This window comes from Vitis vinifera, chromosome 4, assembly GCF_030704535.1.
Source record: "Vitis vinifera cultivar Pinot Noir 40024 chromosome 4, ASM3070453v1".
Classification (NCBI taxonomy): Eukaryota; Viridiplantae; Streptophyta; class Magnoliopsida; order Vitales; family Vitaceae; genus Vitis; species Vitis vinifera.
The window spans coordinates 21,889,235-21,911,783 of record NC_081808.1 but is presented as its reverse complement, the minus strand read 5'-3'; the positions used below and the strand labels follow the sequence as shown (position 1 = coordinate 21,911,783).

The following is a 22,549-nucleotide window of genomic DNA, read 5'->3' as shown; positions in this document are numbered from 1 at the left end:
AGAAATAATATAGTTATTATGTATAAATTTTTATCCATAATTTTTTTTGTATGAATTGGTTCACTATTTGAGTTTCAGTTCATTTTTTTTTAAATTACTAAATTCGTGAATAAATCTAATGAATTAAATCTTGCTTAATTTGGAATTTATTTGTTTGGTAAAAAAGATCACAAAAATATGATCCTACTTAGAAAATAAAAAAATAGAATCAATCTAGACCATTTTCGTCCATTTTTTTTCTATTTTAAATGCATCATTATTTAATTTTGAAGTTATTTTTAAAAATTATTAGACTTGTTAGTCAATGACATTAAAATGTTATTTGTTTTATTTTTACTTTTTATCGATTTATTACTTATTTCTTAAAATTTTTAATAGGATAAAAAATGCTAAAATATTTAACTTTTTTCTTAATAGTAAAAGTAATAAGTTTTTTTTTCTTTACTTCCTAATACTTAATAAAAATAAAATATTAAAAAAATAAATCATTTAAAATTCAACACTATTAAATACTATTGTATCTTAAGTTCTATTTAGAATTAAGTTTTCTTTTTTTAAAAACACCATCTAAGGGGTGTTTGGTAAAACCTAATACTTATTATTTAATAATTTAAGTTAACTTCAAATTAAATTATACTTAAGTTGTTGACTTAAAACTTATTACTTAATTTTTACTTTTAAGTGTTAAAGTTATTTGATAAGATTAATTTAAAATTTATTTTAAATCATCAAATTGATATATTTATCATCATAAATTATAATTAGAGCAAAGAAGGTCAAATAACAATGGAGGTTGTGGAGTAGCAAAAAAAATCATGAAGGTAACTATGACAAATAATGATAAAAAAGTAAAATAAAGACGTGAATTTAAGAATAAGTTAATCGTTTTTATTTATTACTTAAAGTTGTGTTTGATTTTAAATCATACTATTAAATTATTTTACTAAATAGACTTAATTTATTTAATACCTGAAATTAAGTTATTAAGTTACTTTAAATTATTAAGTTGATTTCCCAAACATCCATTAAATCTTACTAGACTTGGTGTTTATTGGCATAATAAAAAATTTGTACAAATATAATTATATACAAAGAGGAAATTTGCCAAGTCATTGAAATGAATTTTCATTAATGACTTTTTAATATTATTGAATTTCATAATTTTCTTGTGCTAATTAAATTGGTTTTTTAATCTCAAATTATTTTTAAAAATTAATATATTTTATGTTTCAAGTGTGGTTTGATTTGAAATTTATTTGGTCAATGAAAATTTTGAGAAAAGTTAAAAGAAATTCTGATTTAGAAAAAAAAAATCATATTTGAAGATTTTTAAAAGAAGACAAACATCACATTTAAATTTTTAATTTTTTTAATCATTTTCGTTTGTTTTGAAAACCAGTAAAAATAACTTTTATTTTTTATTTCAATTTGTTTTTAAAAAGTGAAAACACAAAATAATGTTTAGATGATATTTTGAATTTTTAAAAATAAAAAAATATTTTTAAATCACCCGTGAAACAATCCTATGACCCATGGGAGGAGTTTACTTATTATAGTCATCGATTTAGAAAACAAATTTTATCAGGGTAAGTGTTGTAATTATGTAAGATATTGGGGATTTTAAGTAATTACACGAAGATCGCACTTGCATACGGAGGCTCCACCGGATACCGAGATTAGTCTTTAGCGGTGGGGGAACCTCACGTAGTAAGAAAAGGAGAACCCACCGGCCCATCAAGTTCCCAGTGATTTACCGCACCAATCTCCAATGAAAATGCAGCATGGTGGTAGAATGAGAGCAGTGAAAAGTGAGAGGAGGGGTTGTATCGTGTGTGGAGGTGAAAATGGGGAGGGACTGGGACAGTAAAAATGTAAAAGGAGGTAAAGAAGAAGGGAAAAAGGATACTGAGAATGGGACAGATGGGGCTTTAGGTAAATTGACACGTATGAAAACCTGGCATTCCATAGACTCCCTACTAGCAAAGAAATAGAGAGATCGCTGGCCTCTTTACTCCTCGGCTCTGCCTCTCTCTGCGAGATCGGATCCTCAGCGATCCGGCACCCAAAAATCTTTGGAACCTTCTCGCATTACCAAACCCTAGGTCATCTCTCTCTTCCCCAATTTTGATCTTTTCCTTTTTTTCTTATTTTTTTGTTCAATAGTTTTCGTTCCTTGGATCCTTTGAAAACCCTAGGTTCTGATGGCAACTGCTAATTCATCGGCTCCCACTGGTCCGCATCTTTCGCCGCGATATTCACCGGACGGTCACAGTAGTCCCAAATCGCGGCGCTCGGCTGCTCGGGGCGCGGTGACGTCGCCCTGGACGCAGGTGGTGCGTGGTGAATCGGAATCGATCACCGCGGCTCCATCTTCACCCGTATCGTCTCAGGAGCAAATTGTGGTTTCGTCTGATTGCTCGCCTACGAAAGCGACTTCGGATTCTCCGGCTTCGCCGGAGGATTCTTCGCAAGTGGAGGCTCAACTGGAAAGTTCTGATAACGGCAACGGCAATGCCGGTAAGCGGCCGGCGTGGAATAAGCCTTCGAATGGCGTTGCTGAGGTTGGGCCTGTGATGGGGGCCAGTTCTTGGCCCGCTCTCTCAGAGTCCGCCAGAGCTTCTGCTAAATCTGCGTCTGATTCATTGAAAAGTCCCACAGATGGATCCATCTCGACGCCGCCGGCTCAGGTTCACGTTCAGGTTCGTCTCTGAAACAATTACATGATATTTGGTTGTTGAGATAGAGTAGGAAACGGAAAATAAAAGAATTTTTAATCTCATTTTTTATTTCTCAAAAGAGGAAAAGGATCACCTGAACTAGTAAATCAAGTTGTTGAATCAGGTTGATTGCGTAGCCCCAGATAATAGAAAATCAGAGTCATTCGTGCAATTTCTTTTGTTTTTTTAACCATTGTTTCAACAACAAACAATTTGTGTTGATGTGATTGATTGTTTACATATGCATGTGTACTTTAGGGGAGTGGAAATGCATCTTCTCCTTCACACAAACAAGTCAATAATAATCCAATTCCTAGTTCCACTCCGAGCCATGCTTTACCCACACGCCAGAAATCTATGAAGCGCGGTGACCGCAGTGGAGGGAGTAGTTCTGCCAATGCCGGCCTCCCTCAGCCGGCAGCTCCTCAGGGCCCAGTAATGGAAGTGCCTCCTAATAACTCTTCTCCTAGAGATCATACGAACAGAAGTATCCATCCGGAGGGTGGACAAAGGGGTGGATTTGTGCCACAATCCCATAGTGGTAACGATTACCCACATCAACGGGGTTCTTATCGAAAAGGAAATAGTGGCCCCCATTCACGGGGAGATGGTTCTCACCATCACGGTTATGGGGGCAGGCGTGACCAGGACCGTGTGAACCATGATTGGAATCCTCATCGAAATTTTAATAGAGAACCCCATATGCAGCCGCGAGTTGTTGCTAGGGGCTTTATTAGGCCCCCATCACATTCTTCTGCTCAGTTTATTGCTCCCCCTCATCTGCGACCTTTTGGTAATCCCATTCTTTACCAGGGTAAGATGTAATGAAGTTTTGCATTTTCGGTATGCAGGCATATGCTAATAACTGTCCTTTTCATTTTCAGAATTGGCATCTCCAGTGTCTCAGGTGGTGTATGTTCCAGCTCCGCATGCAGACCCCCTCAGAACTGTGCCTTTTGTTGCACCAATGCCTCATCCAATGTTTTTTCCTCCCCAGGATCATCAGTTGCATGCTAAGTTAGTTGCTCAGATAGATTATTATTTCAGGTACTTTATAGTTGTTGCAATTTTTTTTAATGTAATTTGTTATTATCATCTGCCATTACCTTTTATTAGTGTATTTTAAGACTGTCAGAAATTTTAACAGCTATTGCATCTCATATTTGTTTATTGCAGTAATGAGAATTTAATTAAAGATATTTACTTGAGGCAGAACATGGATGAACAGGGCTGGGTTCCTGTTAAATTAATAGCAGGCTTCAAAAAAGTGAGTTTTTTCTGGGGAAATATTTAAGTGATTTCTGCCTGTTTGTTTATGATGTTTCTTGACAGGTTTTTTTATATGTGGTTCTTATTCTTCTTAAACACCTGTTCTTATTGAACATCTTGGATTACTGCTAATCCTTAGGTATGAATGGAATATCGTCCATCAATTTATGCATTTCTTTTCAAATGGAGAATTTTGGGTGGGTGATGGATTAACAAAAAAAATAAAAATAGATGCATCAGGTTATTTAATTTAGGGTTCATGTGAAGACACTTATCTGGGTGTTTTCCTGCAGTCAGTAGTTATCCACCTTACTAAATTGCTCTACTCTATGTGGTAAAATTATTATAGTTTTCCTTTTCCCAGCTATGCTAACAGAGTTTGTTATTATGCTGCTTTTATGGAAGTATATAATTGCAAAGTCCTTTTTTGGATGTTTTCATTATTTTATATCAACACAATGTTTAGAAAGTAGTTGCAGGGTGGAACTCTAAAAGCATGATTTTGCATAGGGGAGTTGTTCTGACCCGGTACTTCACAATTCAGGACATTCTATTGTACTTTCTCTTTCTTTAGTCTGAAGCTATTTGTCTCCATATGACTTATGTTATGGTCCCATTGCCTGATTATAAGCCTACAAATAGGATTACTCTATATTTGAAGAATGAGCCTTCATGCTTTATGGAAGTTGTAAAATTTCATTTAGTCTCTCTATGTTGTGGTCAGTAGTGCTTTATATGTTAGCAAGCTACATTGTTGTTGTATTTGATTTTTGTCAAGTAAGCTGCTGATTTAATCCCAATCAGTAGCCACGGGACTGATTCTTGCAGATCATGGAATTACCTGCAAGCCCCACTTATGTTCTCCTGCCTTGTTATCTACATGGTGCCTTCAATTTGAACTGCACCAATGCCTACTAAGATGGCCATTACTGTTATTTGTGAACTGCCATCTATTTTTTCTGATTCACGATTACTTTTTCTGCAAATGATACCATTTCTAACTTCCTACTAACTCTTAAGAGTCTATTATTTTTTCTATTATCTTTCCCAGCTCAATCTCAAAATCTTCATATCAGTTATGCCAATTTCATGGAGATGGTTTAACGATCATCTGTTATTCTGTAATGTAGAGTATCACTGATGTTTGCAAGAGTTTTCTTTACTTTGCTAGTTTTTGATCAATCAAAGGATAATTCAGGTTGAATGAGGGACTGGTGGTGGTTTAGGGTGTTATTGTGGTTGGTTGAGGTTTCACAAAACAACAATCTTAACAGGGTGTTGAACGGCTGTGGTTGGCTGTCCAGTTAGCCTTTTTTTTCTCTTCTGGGTAAATATCCTAGAAAATTTAAGTCTATCGTCTCTGCAAGAGAGCTATCAGAAAGCTTGCTTCAGCACATATTAGTTTTGAATTAGGCATTCCATCTCTGAATCTGTAAATGAACATTTTCTGCTTCTGGCCGACCACTGGGCCAAAGAAAGCCCTTGATACTTAGCCCAGGGCTTAGCAACTGTATTGTCACATGTAAATCTGTCATACACAAACTTTAAGAGCCCATGGTCATTCTCTGATGTTATTGTTCCTGTTTTGGCCTTTGGGCAAAAGGTGGTATTAAGTATGATTCATGTCTCAGTTTGCCTGCAGCATTTGTGACTTCATGGATCAGGTTTACAGTAACTTCCGGTGCATTGGAGAGGAACAATAATGTAACCAAACTGGACTTGCTTTCTCAAGTTCCGCAGTTTCCATGAAAGAACACTAAGAGAATCAGCCTTGATGTGATTTAGGACACATTGGCTGATAGTTCTTCAATATCGAAAACAACATTATCTGTGAGTTGTAAAGTGAAGATCCAAGCTTGGTGTTGATTGGGGGGTGGTAAGATATGCTATACAGCATTAGCGGATTGGTGGTCATGTAAAATATGCAGTGTGACTTTGCCTCAATGTTCACAACTAAAACAACTGGTGTCATAAAGTTGGATTTCCAAAAATGACATTCATTATTTCTCCAATGTGTCCCTCGTTTTTTCACCCTTTTCTTTTTCTTGAAATCCCTCCTTTTTTTAGTTTTTATTCCCTTTTTCTATTTGTGGTTTTTATTTATTTATTTGTTTTTTATTTTTTTTAACTATGGAGAAAACTGATTGCTTTATCATTGATGATTTAATTCAACCTAGCTTTTTGCAGTTTAGGACATAAATTTGGAAGTAACATACAAGGATTGTAACTTCTTAACACAGTCTTGGTAGTTGAAATTAATGTGTGATTGCTGGTGTCTGGTGCAACTCTAGAACCTGGAGACAATTAGCCTAGTAGAGTTATCAGCTTCTTTTATTTTCCATTCATGCTCTCTGAAAGTGTTACTGGTGCTTCCTGGGATATTTAATGTTATTGTTATTTTAAAACATTATATGAAGCGCTTTGTGATATCTTGGCTCTACTCCTGTTTCCAAGAGATGAAGATGATATAATATGCTACCTGTTCATGGTGTGGATTTTATCTCTGGTAGTTCATGTTTTGAATTTCACTGAGGCAGTGGACTGTAATTGTTGGTTCCTTTTTCTAAACTCCTGTTCTTTTCACAGGAATTGGAGGGGAATGGATTTGGAAATATTACTTTTGGACCAAGTCATTGGTTTTCTAGAATTGGAAACTATAAAATCCTCTTTTAGGATTTTATAGGTCTCAACTTTTGGTCAGGCACTCAGGATTTGTAAATTATAAGTTTTGGGGATTTGAGCCTCTTCTAGTGGAGCCTTCTAATATCACTGTTCCCATTGCGGCCTCAACCACCACTTCCGCATCTATCCCCACGATCACATCCACCTAGGCAACACCAGACCACCCATTGATACTGCCACAACCATTACTGTTGCCACCATCACTACTATTGGCACCACTTCCTTTGCATGCACCACCATGCTGCTGCCATTGCCATTTTATACCACCTCTACTGCTACTGCCGCTTGACTCATAATTACCTCTGTAGCCCATCTCAACACTGCTGCCACAGTTGCCACCACCACAACCTTCACTGCGCCACACCACAACACTGAAGTCAAGATCATTATTACTGCCACCAAATGCACGCACCATAATATCTAGTACTGCCATTGATGTAGCCACCACTCCACTCACCACAACTGCTGTTGTCTGCATTGGCCTTCCACCTGTACCTCGCCAATTTCAAGTTGTACTTCATCTTTTAGGTTATAAAACATGACAAGTGAACTGACCTGACTGCTAAGGCAATACGCAACTTCACAAGGTTAATGAGTTCTGAAATCAATCCCCCCTACTTTTGTCATCCAATCTCCTAGGAAAATAAAGAATAATCATGTAGGGTGACCTTCTAGTCAATCAAGTCAAAGATGGCTTTCTCAAATCATGGGATGATTTCATATTCTCATCTTTTGTTTTTGTCTGAGTGTTGTGCTTTATTTTTATGACTATAGGTCTTACATGAGCAACTCTAAACAATTGCATGGGGAGCATTATGAAACTATACAGTGTTCTTTTTTTTCTTCTTTTCCATAGGGTGAGGAGGGCAAGGGACGCTATAGATTGCATTTGAAAAGCCTGTTCAATGTCTATGCAAAAGCATCTTACCTTAATGAACTTTTGATGATTTCATCTTTTGTTTTTGTCCCAATGTTCTGCTTTACTTTTTTGAGGCAATGTGACCATGGGTTTTACAAAAATGATTCTAAACAATTATATGGGGAGCATGATGAATCCATGCATTGTTTTCCTTTTTTTTCTTTTTACTTTGAGTGAGGAGGGCAAGGGGTGCTATAGATTGTATTAGAAAAGCCTGTCTGATGTCCACGCAAAAGCATCTTACTTTAGTGATCTTGTGATGCATCAACAGGGTGTAATTGAATCATGAGTTGATGAACCCTTTTTTTTTTTTTTTGCGTACTTTTGAAAGCCATATTGGATTTTGATGAGGCATTCTCATTGATTTGATAGTGAAGTTCTTTTGGCTCTAATTTGTAGTGTGTGCTTCCTTATAATTTCATTTTAAAAAATAATCTTCTTTATTGGGCTGGTCAAAACATATGTTAGCCATTACATCATCTATAATTGGGAATAATTGATCTCTTTATCCATGTAGTTCTGTACTTCATCATTTGATTCTTTCTCAGGATGTGATTGTTCTTTTTGCCATTTTGACCAACATATGCATTGAAGTGTAAAGACTGTAGTTGTGGATGGTGAAACCTGTTCTTGAGCTACTGGCTAATACCTGTATGGGTACACAAGTAATTGGAGTTGGAAATTTAAAAATATAAACCATTTATCAATACATGAAATGTAATCAAAATATTGTAGGCAGGACTAATCCAAAGATCTGATGGAAGCACAGCTTTAATTTTTATGTTTACAGGTCAGGATTTTGGCATACTTCTGAAAAATCTTTTAAAAACCTTTTTTGAAATAAAGGTCATATGTAAACTGCTGATATTTGCTTAAGTCTCTATTCATCTTTCATTTTTTCTTTACTTTCTGATTCATCAACTCTATTTCTTGTCTGCATTTGTTTGTTAATTGCATGTATTGCTGTTGTAGAGGGTGCAACTTGGTTCCAAATGAGTCTTAACAATTCCAAATCAAAATTTAGGCCATTTGCTGTTCCCTTCCTCTGTGTGTGCGCAGCATGTGCGTGTGCATGTGTTTTTTTTTTTTTTTCTCTTTTAAATCTCAATTCCTTATGGATGAATATTTCATGATGTTGCACCTCTGCTACATCATTTTCTCAAGATTTTAAAGCAAAGTCTGTCCTTCTGGCTTCTTTTTCAGGTGAAGCTTTTGACAGAAAATATCCAGCTCATATTGGAAGCTGTAAGAACTTCTACTATTGTGGAAGTACAGGTATCTTTCTAATAGCTGCTTTGGGTTCAAGTAGACAAGGTTTACTGATTGTGAGATTAATTATACTGTGCCTTTACTTTTTCCTTTTTGCGGTATATCATGTTGGTTTTTCCCCCTTCATTTTCAATAATCCGGCTACTCTTTTGTTATTCTCATATTGTCCCTTCACCTTATATTATAGGGTGACAAATTAAGGAGGCGTGGTGATTGGATGAAATGGATAATGCCGCCATCTGTTCAGTTCTCTCCTCTTTCAAGCCCTCAGTCTATTGGAAGTTCTAGTTATGATACGCTGGCAGCTCGTTTCCAAAATGTCACACTAGGGGAGCAGACTACTAACTACAGTACTGTGAGGAGTGAAGCAGATGTCCATGTTGAGGCATTCTCAAGTAGATCATCATCTGGAGATTTGAATAGCCAGTCAAAGCCATACAGCAGCGAGGGGCCCAGCCAAGTTGGTGTTCAAGGAGGTCCTGATCGCTCAAATTCAGCAAAGAATTTCAAGTAAGAGAGACATGTGCTGGTGCACATCTTTTTGAGGAGGGTTGTTGGAGGGAAATAGGGGAGGAGGGAATTAATGACAATGGTGAATATCTTTCATTTTCTCGGAGATAGTGGCCTTGCCATGACATGATGAAATTGATTTCTCATGAGGCAGCAGACAGACAAACTAGAAAGGGGGAAAAAAGAAAAAAAACAAAAAAAACTACTAAGAAGTGATCAAAAGACCAAAGGAAAAATGCTTTTTGTGACTTGAGCTAGTACCATAAGTTTATTGGGATGTATGTATGGTTTTACTGGATGTTGCCTTTTTACCTCATTTTTATTGGTGGCATGGTTGGCATTTCCATCTGGGGAATTTTGATGCTATTTCCCCTCGCAGCCTCTCAGCTGTTTTTCTTTTTAATCTACGGGGTCAGGTTACCTCCAATTTTAGGAGGGAGACTAATCTAATGAAGAGTGATGGAAGAAAGGGTTTGGTTGGTGTGTATTTGCGTCCTGGCAAAAAAAGGAGGGTGGATCTGTTGGATGCTGCTGCTTGTGCTACAACTAAAACTTTACGCCAGTCAGGATCCTGGGTGACATGATCTTTTTTAGTTTTTACTATGTTGTTATATATATATTATATATACATATCTTACATTCATATGTATACTTTCTTTCTTCAAGACCAGTTGAAGATTTTACTACATAAAATTGGCCCCCTTGTTGGGCTCGAACCTTTGAAACATCCGGGTGAAGACTGGATTTGGCTATGTTTTGCTTGTTAATTTCAAAATTGGGTGTCTGGGGCCTGACCTGCTCTGGATTATGAGATAAAGCCCGATTTTGTGCTTGCCTGTTATAGACAGTAGAACAAACGGCTCAGGCTGGGCACACAAGGGTAGTTCGTGCCAGTTTTAGAATGAAGACTGGCACTCATCTTCCTTCTGCCCAGATGTGGCTAATTTATCTATAACCTGTCTGGTAATGATGATCAAGGTGCTGTGGGTGCGGGAGTTCACTTGTGTTTTCCCATAAGGTTTTACGAGAAAAAGCCTCTTGTGGGTGGGATTTCACTGTGTTCACCACAGGGGTTTTTTTTGTAGCTGTTAGTTTCCTACTCGTCATCTTTGATTGATTTTATTCTTGTCCTTTTTCCTGAAGGTCCGGATACGGTTTTAAGTGTTACAATTTTCTTTGATGGTAATCTGTAGGTGGTGGTTGTTTGTGGAACTGGAAAATGCAAATGGAAAGTACAATTTCACTTTTTGTGAAGGCTTGATTTGTTGGGAGTGTAATGTGGATGGTAGTCCGTCCTACATCCCTCGGAAAATGGCCTTGCAGGAAATCATAGGAAGCCATATCTTGTGATGTTTCGCAAGATGTGATATATGGGGATTACTCAATTTACTTTCAAAGCTTCCCATTGAGATTCAAATTCAGATTCAGTATGACGCCCAAGTAGGTCATTTTACACTTTCAGTCAGGCATCTTTGCCAGAAATGAGGAATATGCACTATGGTCAAAATTATAAATCACCTTGGCTTTGAATTTGGGCACCTGGTATGGGGAAACCTTGTACCAGAGGGCTGTGGAGGGGAAGGAGACGTGATTTGATTTTTTAAATTTCCAAGCTTTCTAGGCCTAAGGAGTTGTTATCACTTATCAGAGGCAGTTCTTGGCACCTGTACGATGGTTTAGATCATCTCCAAGCTTGTGCTGGCTGCTACTGCCACAACTGTTGTTACATATTCTTCATTTGCTTAATTGGTAGTCCATGGAGAACCAATATGCAATTGAATGTTTCCAGCTTTTTTTTCTATTTTTGGAGCGTGCTTATTAAAACCGAATTCCAAGTCATCAAGATCCAGACACGAGCTCATTGAATGCTTGCCTCCTAAGCTGTCTCCACATGTACTTTCTCTTCTCATGGTTGCTGGATTAGCGATTTAATTTTACAGAGAATGAGCTGTAGGACAGTAACATCTGAACAAATCTTATTCTCTCACTTTATTTATTTATTTATTTTCCATTACGGGGTCAGTTTTTTCTGCTTTCCCACACTTACAAACAAGCTTCTGACGTGATAGAATGGCATATCCATCATCTTTTCCATACAGAGCTTTGGGCGAGACAAGGGTGAGATGGGTAGGCGGCATTGTCCACCATTTTGGGGTGGAGTTTATAAATTTTCAGGCCATTTGTGGTGGTTTGCATTCCAGAGCGCAACGGTTAACGTGGATCTGCAAGTGGCTCAAAAATAGGAGCTCACAGTCTTCATTAATAATAATAATAAGAAAAACTTCCTTCTGGGAGGGCCGTTCCTCACTTCCTCTCCGTCATTGGCTTCTACTATTCAACGGGCCCACCACCAATCCATGGAATTGTCCTTGGAACTGGTGCAGTAGGTCTTTCTACTAACACCCAACGGTTTATGACACGGTGCACGCCTTGCTACAAAGGGTCATAGCCTAAGTCACATAAACATCACATAAAAGAATCAGAATCTGATTAACAAGAAAAAAATAAATATTACATATATACACATATGGCAGTTTTCTCTGGATACTCAGCATGATGGTTTGATGGGTCTCGATCAAATCAAACCCACTAGAGGGGAGGATTGCCCTTCGCGAAATCAAGTGAACAGAGTACAATATTTACACCCTGACTCTCTCTCTCTCTCTCTCCCCTCCAAACTAACCCTTATTTTTTTCTTATAAAAAAACCTTTCATTTTATAGGTTGCAGTCTATGCACACATATGGTGACTAGCATTGCCGAGTTTTCTAAACATGCCCATGTTTGATAGGCAAAACCAATTATTTGATTTTAAATAAATTTTATTATTTGATAGTGTTAAGTACGGTTTATTTTTTTAATATATTATTTTTATTAAATATTAAAAAGTAAAAAAAATAATTTTAATATATTTTTTTATTTTAAAAATATTCAATATTTTGATGGTTTGTTTTTATTCAATAAAAAATTTATGATAAATCATAAAAAAATAAAAAATAAAAAATTTAAAATCTGAAAATAAATTACTCTAAAAAAACAAACGCTGGCAGAACCAGAACTTGGAAACAGTAGAATAGAAAACTATTTGAAAAGGAGTGGTGGTGGGGGCGTTTTTGGATTTTGGAGGAGAGACTTTGTAGGGTGTGTAGTACTGTAAAAGAAGAAGAGAGGTGGTGGTGTGAATAAGCTTGGACAGTCTATGCAGAGATGACAGCTGTCTCGCCCGGTGACTAGACTCTGTGAAACACTGATGATCTGACCAACCTCTCAATCCCTCCTGTCTTGACTTCTTCTGGACCCCTCTTTCCTTTGAATTTCAAACTTGATTTACTACTTGGTTCGTTGCCTCTGTGTCCTTTGCATCGGAGTAATTACATCACCCCTTCCTTCCCTTCCTTTCTTTTATTTTTTAACAAAGTTTTGGCCACATTGATCACTGTAAATGACCCGTTTGGTGGACTTGTGTTGCTTTTTCCCGGAAAAATCCTCTTTGCAACTTGATTTCTTTGTACCCCTCGTCGGATCAAAGGACGGCCAACTCATAGCGAATCTTGAAGCAATGCTTCACAAGCAAGAATCAAGCTACGTCAGCAGCCATAAGGCTTATAACTTCCAAGGACTTGCATGCTTCATATATAGATATATTTATGCTTGTGCAGACCCAGAAAGAAGAAAACAGCATCAGTATTAGCATTGATTGATTCATTGGTCTGGTACTTTGCCATCTATGTAGAAAAGGAAACATAGAATTACTCTAAAAATATGAGTCTTAAATAGAGCAAGTTTCTCTGGTGTTCATAGTGTTGGATCAAAAAAGCAATTTCCTTATATAGTTGGAAGGTGGGTCATCCCCATTCCCCACGAGAATGAGTAGAGAGATGAGAAGAAGTGAACAGGTGATCTACCCATTTAAATCAACTACTTGAAAAAGTTGGAAATAAAGAAGAAATGAGAGTAACAGCACCAACTAAATCAAACCATTTAATCACTGGTTTCTTTACTCTTGTACTAGGTTCTTTCTGTATCTTTTTCTAACTTTTATTACTCCCAACACATGACCAATATAAAAAAAGAGAAATGCTAAAGGAGCGGTGGGACGGTGAAATCTTTTATCCAGGAAAATGATTGCACACAACGAGAAAGAGAGATGGTTTCTCCAAGAAAAGCAAGTGCGAGACTGAGAGATGACCAGTGGCAGTCCATATTATCCCTCGAATAAAAAGGGTGTTGGATCAATTATTTTTACTTTTTGATTTATTTCTGACCATGTATATGCATGACACTTCAAATAGGGGGAGTTTTTATTTTTTATTTTTTCTTGAAATCTTGACAGTGGGTGTTTGCAAAAAAAGAGACGGAAGTTTAAGAGAATCTGCTGCTGCAGAATTTAGCTCAGAGACTTGTTCTTAGTGGCGGCATATCTCTCTTTATTTCTCTCCCGTCTCTCTAGGATCTCTCTCCATCTCTCTCTCTGTCTCTCTCCTGTGGAATAAGGTCAGTCAAATCCATCAGTTTTCTTTCTTTCTCCATACACATATACACATGAGAGAGTGTGTATCGGGGGCGGCGGTTTACAGGACTCAACAGATGGACCAATGGCATTTCACTTCATCTGCCTCCGCCTCTACGGGCTCCCTGGCTCAGCTCCACCCCACCACATCCCCACCACCATTTTCAATATAAATTGGACAAGTGTTTGACAAGGGGTCACACATACATATCCATCACATTAACTTAAGTCTTCGATTTCTAAATTTACAGTAGACAATAACATACATCTTTTTCTTAAAAGGAAGGGTTTGTCTCTTGTTCCTAGAACTGCCCTAACTGTTTTTTCCATTGTTTTCTCACTGTACAATAAATTGAACTCGGTACTTGATCCAAGACTGAGTTAGCTTTTGCCATACTTTTTGGTCATCTATTTGTATAATATTCTTATGAAATGTATATATATTTAGTTCAGGGTGATAACAGAATTTTAAGTATGAGAATTAGAATAGAATAAAATAAAGTAAGAGTAGGTTAGTAGAGTTGGGCCTGAGGCTCTGAGCAGAGGGGGGCTGAGGAAGGGATTGGGTTGGAGACTTGGAGTTGAGCCCAACTGCCCAAGCAAAGCAATTAATCCCTGAGAGTGAAAAGTGAAAGCACAGGGAGACTGGCATATTGGCACGCCCGTGGCGCGTGGTGAAGTACCCACAATATCACAATAGAGGTGACCATTGACGCTGCTACTGTACTAGTATACAAGCATCGAACACTTCTTTGTTTCTTTGTTTCTCTCTCTCTCTCCAAATGTTGTCATCAACAGGTGGCGAAGAAGCCAACTTGAGCAGCGGCAACAATAACAATAACAGAGTCTCGTCTTCGTCTTCAAAATCCTCATCAACCTCTTCGTCTCCATCACCCTTCTCGCCAGCTTCGTCTGTGCTCCCAACCCCAAGAGGCAAAAATATGGAAGAGGTCTGGAAAGACATCAATCTTGCTTCTCTCCATGATCATCCCTCCCGAGAGGATCTCTCTGTGCTCCCACGTCCCCAGAATCCTCACGCCAGCTTCCGAGGTGTGATCCTCCAAGACTTTCTCGCTCGACCCTTCAACAAGGAGCCACCCACCAGTGTTGCTTCTCTTGACCAGTCCACCGTCACCGAGGCCCGCATCTACGGTTCTCTGCCGCCGCCTCCGGCCACTGTTTTGAGCTTGAATTCGGGGCCTGAGTTCCACTTTCTTGAAAGCTCACACCCGGCGAGGCCACACTCGCATTTGGTACAACACAACCCCATTTCAAATGTTGCTTCCTTCAGCGCTCCTTTTGATGCTTTAGCTTCCTCTACCGGCTTGACCTCATTTGGGAAGAAGAGGTTCTCGGAATCCGACAACAATTCCTGCGATCGACGGCATAAGCGTATGATCAAGAACCGTGAGTCCGCTGCTCGATCAAGAGCTCGAAAACAGGAACGTATCTTTCTACCATCTACCTTGTTTCATTATATAAAATCAAGAGCTTGCAATTGTTTTCTGAAGCTATGCTTTTGTTTTTGTTTTTGATTTTGATTTTGATTGCTTCATGTTTCCCATTTTTGGCGATTCTTATTACAGGCTTACACGAATGAGTTGGAGCTTGAAGTTGCCCATTTGATGGAAGAGAATGCCAGACTCAAACGACAGCAAGAACAGGTAAATAACCATGAAATGGACCCACCATTTTTGGGGGTTCCCCTATTGAGCTTTGAACACTTTGGAGTTTTACACCACAAGGTGGCTGGTCGGTTTTTATTGGTTTATTTGACGTTGATGCCTATTTTCTTTCTTTCTTTTTTTTTTTGGGCAGTTAACCTCAGCTACAGCCGCTCAACTTCCCAAAAAGAACACGCTCCATAGAACTTCAACAGCCCCATTTTGACGAGTATCAGTGCTTTTCTTTCCCTTAATCACCTCCCCCAGCACAATTCTCAGATGGGAGAGAGTGTTGATGGGTGTGGATGTTTTGTTGGCTGATGAATCTCTCTACTATTGGATAGTTTTTCTAGGAAAGAACCAAGAGGGAATGAGAAAAGAAATGTTTTGGCATTTCCAAACAAGTAGGAATTTTGTTGGGTCTTGTTTTCCTTATCTGTTTCACTTGTCCATTGACCTATCATCTGTAGTCTTTATTTTTATTTTTTTTGGTTTTCTATGAATATCGATCATACATATAAATATATATATATAAAACATATATATATATATATATATTTGCTTCTCTTGTAGCAATGGGTGAAAATTGAGGTTCTTTTATGAGTGGTGGGGAAACAGCAGTTAAATGCTTTCGGGAAGATGTACAGTGGGAAAGATGGGACGTTTTGTTCTTTACTGACTATCACTGTCAACGTCTCCTCATCTCTTCCTTCTCTACCCCCTCTATCTGTCTTTCCCTTGAGGCCCATTTCTCGCCCTTTATGATTACAGAGGCATTTATGCACCCTTTTGTTGGATTCTGGTATTTTGCTTTTTTGCTTTTCTTTCCTGTTTCCATGATTTAAAAGTAGGAAACAATGCCATCCTGATTGAACCACAGTCCAGTGAGAGGACACCTAACCCTGCACTACCAAAACCCCATGTGGGTCTCTCTTTATCCATTCATCCATCACTAATCCTACTTGTTTTTCTGTAATTCACTTTCTGGATGGTGTTTTATATCTTCGGCTAGCGCTTGTTAATCCCCTTTCACATCTCTCCTTTTCTTGATTGTACTCCTGATTCCTGATCCCCACCCCATTTATGATTCCAGAAAAAAAGCCTTGGAGAGCCCATGACATTAAACCAAACAAAACCCATCCATCTAAACCATGGGAAAAGCAAGACTAAACTTGAGAGGGTGGGTGGTCACATAGCTGGTACCAGAAGAAGCTTTCTCAATAATTATCACCCTATACTACTTTTAGGGCGTGGCACCACTACTGTGTGCCCCTTATCAAACAGTGTCGAATTGCATTACAAAAGGTCGATAGATTTTTGGAGTTGTCTGTGGGAGATTAAATTCATGGGTCAGGCTATGTATGGTACCCCCAGGTACATTTTTGGTACCCCACCCTGGATTTTTTCATCTTTCCATCTCATATCATAGAATTTCGAATGACCAGGATGAAAATTGATTCCATATCTGCAAATTTTTCTACAGTACTGCCCTCACAAAGCCTCAGGAATTTACGCTATACTTAAATGTGGATTTGATGAATGTCATTTTCCATTAAAGAAAGGAAAGGAAAATAATTGGAAGTTGTAACTGTTAAAGAAGCTTTTGGTTTTACTGCGCAGCCTCCAATGTTCGATGGACGAGATGATATTTAATATCTTGTGTAGAGAAAGGGCCCATGAGATCAACCTCATTTAAAAAACTGACAGCTTCATCAAATGTCTGTTTTGCCCTTCCATAAATGAATCTATTACAAAGACGATCAAACGCTTAAACATAAGGTAAATTCAATTTAGCCTTATCCATCAATAAATCCGTTGTCGTCCAGCGGTTAGGATATCTGGCTTTCACCCAGGAGACCCGGGTTCGATTCCCGGCAACGGAAACATTTTGGTAGTGAGGGTTTTTCTTTTGAATCGAGAGGTTTTTAGAATTGTAATTACTTCCTGTAGAGTGAAGAAAGATCAAAACCCGATCTAAACTCCAAAAAATTGCATATTCCATGGGTTTGAAAGAAATTATTTTAGAAAAAGATGGAGAAAAGTATAAAGCTCGATTAATAACAAAAATATTTCTACAAAAAAAAAGAAAAAGAATTGACTTCAATGAAAAAAATTTCTCCTAGATATAAAGGAAAAAAAAAAATTAAAAACTTTCCTATAATTTGGAAAAGAAAATTTATGTGGTAACTTGGAGGCCAGGAAAAAAGGACCTACATATAGATTGAGAAGGTCTCCTTACCAATGATGAAGACATTTTGACATGTTCATGATGTCTCATAGATATATGTAATGTGAGTGTTTGTTGTGTTTATTTTAGACTACTTGATGATGGCTCTCTTATCCCACTTCATTTACTCATGACTTATGAATTTTATTTGAATGTAAAGTGGGACATGTTCAAGTCATTACATGTGTTGATTTAGATTTTGAAGGAAACTTTGAGTCCATAAGGTCTATGACTAGTTATTTGTTATACTTTTTCTAGTAAACTTGTTTGTTGAAGGTATATATTGTAGAAAGCAATTGCATTATCCTTGAAAGTGGTAGAGCATATGGTAGTTATCAAAGTCACAAAGAAAAATATTTGGTTAAAAGGCTTTGTGGAATAGTTGAAATTAAGCAAGGAAGTTATGGTGTGGTCAAATTGTCATTCACTTGACAAAGATCAAGTTTTTCATTCTAGAACAAAAAAATATTGATATGAAATACCATAAAATTAAAGAATGGATTTCATTGAGACAAAAGTTTCTATTGAGGGTCCATACACAATAGAATGAAGTTGATATGCTAACCAAAGTTCTTCTTAAGAATAAGTTAAAACATTGCTTGGAAATTAATCATTTTTTCACTTTGTTAAAGATATGGAAGGTTAGATGCTTTTACCTATAAAGAAGTAAAGTCTAGTACCTTGTGTTAAGATAGAGCCACCTATGATTTGGTGGTTTCCTAACACCTTGGTAATAGGCCCCTAAGAGTGTTTCATCACCACCCCATGTCCTAAGACAACTAGTTTAGGAGTCATAAGGCAAAAGTTGTTGCATGAGCCAATATTGAATGTTATAAAAAGAGAAAGAAAAGAAAAGAGAAAAAAACAAGAAAAAGAAAATAAAAGGCTAAGAATAAATGTAGTTGAAAAAGTTCTAAGTACCATGAAAAAGGATAGTAAACTCTACAATAATAGAGTTGAAAAGTAATCAGAGCTAACATAGAGAATGAAGTGGAGAGCTTTATAATGAAAAGGGCTAGAAAGAAAAATTAGCAAATCTCATAAGTTGATATTCATTTACTAATAGAGAGAGCAAATAGGTAGACTAGAACTATTACGAAATTTTCTCTTGAAAAATTGAAGCTAACTCATGATTCATTAGTATTCACAAATTTTTAATTTTGTTTTGTCTTTATGTTTGAGTCCTTTATTTTGTTCTTGCTTTTATTACTAAAAGACGGTAGCAAGTTGGTGATGGTTATAATAGTAACTTAAACATAACATTTTAAAGAGTTGTTTAGAACCTTTTCAATGGTTTAAACACTTATTACTGACCCATTACCTCATATTTGATGCTTTGACCCTTAATTTTGGCATTTGATAAGTTTCCTTGGTTTTTAGTGTATTTTTTCAATAATAAATAGGAGCAAATAATGCAAGAACACTTTCAAAGGTCTCAACAAGAGCATGGAGAAAAAGAGAAAGGTTGAGAAAGACCAAAAAAGACTAAGCTAAATGATCATACAAGGATAGGAATAATCATTCATTCTAGAATACATGATTAATCACATTGAATGAGGATGTGTAATTGTTCCTACTTGAACTTGTGAAATAATCAATAAAAGGGCAAGAGGCTAAAGCTAAAAAAGAGGGCAATCATGATAACAATTAATAGTCTAGATAAGAGTGTGATCATCCTCTTCAAAGTTGAATGATTAAGCACTTTACATATTAATTCTTAATCATCTTAGCACAAAGAGGAACCATGAAGAGTATGACTCAAGAAAATGATTAATTATCCTCACTTATGCCTCCAACAAGTGATTAGTCAAGCTATGGGTGAGAGATTCAATTGTACACACTAACTTTAATCATTCCGAGCACCACCATTTCATGTAAGGGAATCTAAGAGCATGCTTTGGAATTTATGCAATAATGGGCATAATATATTGATTAAAGGTTGTAGTGTTCTATATCCTTCCATGTAGATATTGTCAACTCTAGGCCTAAAAAGCTCTCATGGCTTTAAAACATGTCTTTACAGTTAAGAGGAGTCACTATTAGTGTTAAAAACTTCTACTATCCAATATGGGATTTTACATTTACTTCCTCATGCAAACATAACATCCATATTGTGTTAAGAGGAGTCACTATTAGTGTTGAAAACTTCTACTATCCAATATGGGATTTTACATTTACTTCCTCATGCAAACATAACATCCATATTGTGTCCCATGAGATTGTGGGACCATTTAGAGAGACAAACACCCTTATGAGGCTAAACAAAATCTAGATCGTCATTGATACCATTTGTAATAATTTACTCTTTCTTATATAGATATTACTTATTTAAGCCTAATGAGCTTTCACGATTTTAAAACACATTTACACAATTAAGAGGAGTTTACTACATATATATTGTTGGGAACTCTTCACTTAATTAATGTGAGATATCACATTTGATAATATCTATAAGGGGGGGGAGGGGGGGGGGAGTTGGTACTCCTAAATATGTTTTGATGATAAAACATGGTTAAGTGAACTAATAGTTTTAAATCAAGTTAAGTTTCAAGTTTATATTAAGAAAATCAAAAGTAAATTTAGTCACCTAAGAAAATGCAAGGAATATGAAGGTTTGGATGTGTGAAGGCCCTTCAAGACTAGTATAACTTCTGTAAGATGAATTCTTTGGGTGCACTTAGGTTCTGAATATTTTTCATGCATTCTATTATACTTGGTTGTCATAAAATCGAGTGTTATTGTTCATATTTTTATTTAAAACTAAGTTAAACTTCAAAAACCTTAAGCAAAGTGATTCCAAATTGCCTTATAAAGCTCTTAAAAGATGTTGCTTAAATGTTAGAAAGCTTCAAGGTTGAAAAAAAGAATGTTTTCGGGTTTTTTTGGTCAAATCGATCTAGAGGAAAGCCTAAATCAACTTAACTAGTTAGGAACCAATTGAACTGGTTGCTCTTTCCTAAGTAAGGTCTAGTTTAGGGTACAAAACTTCTTCTCTCTTCCAGAGAGTTTACTTTCCTAGTCTTAGCTACCCCTTTCCTGGTCGAGGTCCAATCAAAGCTTAGAACCAACTATCATTTGCCATGCATTTAATGCTTAATGGCTAGTCAACTAGTCAAATCGAAGCTTGACTATTCAAGGCCTATTTCTAGAGAAAAAGGTGTTTGAGGAGGTTGAGAACCTATAAATTGAGAGCTCCTATGCATTTATTGACAAGAGAATACAAACATTGATTTTCCTAACTACCATTTTTTCTCATTCAAAAACTTTTAACTGTTTGTGCATTGATGACTCATTTGTAAGTTACTTAAGTGCACAAAATTGTTCATCCTATCTTCTCTTATATTGAAACATTTATTATGCTAGGTTGAGCAATGTTTCAAAAATTGAATTAGACCTGTCAGTTTGATCGATCGGGCCATCGACCAAAGTTTGATTCGATATGGGTTGCCATCTAGGCCAAGATAGCTATCAAACCACCACCAAATTGGACAGACCAATTGTTGAACCACTAACTCGGTGAATTAGTCTGCTAGTTCAAACTTGGACCCCCTTTAATTTTTTTGGCAAAACAAACCCAACCAAATGAGCCTCAATCCTAGAAGCCCAACTTCATGTGGGCTATTTGTTAGACCTTGTGCTGCTTCTTAGAATGTGTTTTTGGTGAATGACCAATATAAAGTTCATTTTTGCCTGATACGTGGGATGCATAGGATAGATGAATAAGAAATTTTTTTAAATGGAAACCAACATGAGGATTTGATGTTTGGGCATAACGCTCAAAGGATGACTAGAACACCACTTAACTACTTTTTAATTTATATTTGGTATTATATATTAAGAAATAATAGAAATGATTCTTTTCAAAAATTTTATAATAATAAAAGTGTAAATAATATAAGTAAAATAATGTAATAAAATAATCGGTGTTAGCCCAAGGGTTCTCCTAATTGTGTTTTAATGATAACAAACCATGGTCAAGTTGCTAATCATTTTGAATTGAAAAGAATTTCAGGTTTTAGTTTGAAAATTCAAAAGGATATTTGAGAAATTCATTAAAAGACCCAATGGATGCAAGATCAAGACAAATGAAAGACCCTTTAATCATAGGAAACATATGTAAGATGAATGCATGAGTGCACTTAGGATTTTCATATCTTTTCATGCATCTTTAAAAACTTGTTTATGCATTAAAGTTAAATTTTGATTAAAACCCAAGTTTTAATATATGAACCTTAGGCAAATCACTTTAAAATTGACATATTCATTTACCTAAAGACCTTGCCTAAGTGTTAAAAGTGAAAGGAATAGAAAAAGATAGGTTCTCAGGCCAAAAATGGTGAACCGATTGAGGCACTGATAAATCGGCTCAACCGATTATAATATCGGTTGACCAGTTATGTCTTCCCGGACGAAGGCTAGTTGAGATAAGCAAAGATATTCTCTATCTTCCAATAGCCTTTCATTCCCAGTCGATGGTTATGTCTTCCAGATCGAGGTCCGATCGAGGTCTAATGGTCATCTATCATGCATTTATTGGCCAATGGTTAGTCAATCAGACGACCCTCTGCTTGATCGGTCAAGGCTACTTTTTGGCATTTTGGCTCTCAATGCTAAAAATCTATAAATTGAGAGCTCCACTTTATTTATGAGTATAAGAACACCTACATTTATTTGCTTACTTACCTGTTCTTGACTCAAAAGCTCTCATTCTTTTCTTGGTGCATTAAATCTCCACTTGCATATTCCTTAGTGTACCCTTGTGATTCTTCCTAACATTTGAATT

The 22,549-nt window shown here is 36.7% G+C and overlaps 2 protein-coding genes and 1 non-coding gene across 4 annotated transcripts; all 3 read left to right on the top strand.

The window, feature by feature from the left end:
- Positions 1 to 1,963: 1,963 nt before the first annotated feature.
- Positions 1,964 to 10,093, top strand: LOC100243783 (la-related protein 1C). Of its 2 annotated transcripts, none has more exons than XM_059736467.1 (7): positions 1,964 to 2,102; positions 2,196 to 2,699; positions 2,976 to 3,510; positions 3,602 to 3,764; positions 3,894 to 3,984; positions 8,791 to 8,862; positions 9,044 to 10,093. In XM_059736467.1, the coding sequence occupies exons 2-7, from the start codon at positions 2,202 to 2,204 to the stop codon at positions 9,368 to 9,370; spliced, it is 1,686 nt and encodes a 561-aa protein (XP_059592450.1). In that variant the 5' UTR covers positions 1,964 to 2,102; positions 2,196 to 2,201; the 3' UTR covers positions 9,371 to 10,093. The 2 variants fall into 2 exon arrangements, with proteins under 2 accessions (XP_059592450.1, XP_010646871.2); XM_010648569.3 differs by having other exon boundaries at positions 1,965 to 2,102; positions 2,976 to 3,531.
- A 4,522-nt stretch (positions 10,094 to 14,615) lies between these two features.
- LOC100260902 (protein FD) lies at positions 14,616 to 16,041 on the top strand. Its single transcript, XM_059736088.1, has 2 exons — positions 14,616 to 15,539; positions 15,694 to 16,041. Exon 1 carries the CDS (start codon positions 14,658 to 14,660, stop codon positions 15,408 to 15,410), a length of 753 nt encoding a protein of 250 aa, XP_059592071.1. The 5' UTR covers positions 14,616 to 14,657; the 3' UTR covers positions 15,411 to 15,539; positions 15,694 to 16,041.
- A 1,309-nt stretch (positions 16,042 to 17,350) lies between these two features.
- On the top strand, positions 17,351 to 17,422 carry TRNAE-UUC (transfer RNA glutamic acid (anticodon UUC)). The gene has a single exon. It is a non-coding gene; the product is annotated as a tRNA-Glu (tRNA).
- The last annotated feature ends 5,127 nt before the right edge of the window (positions 17,423 to 22,549 follow it).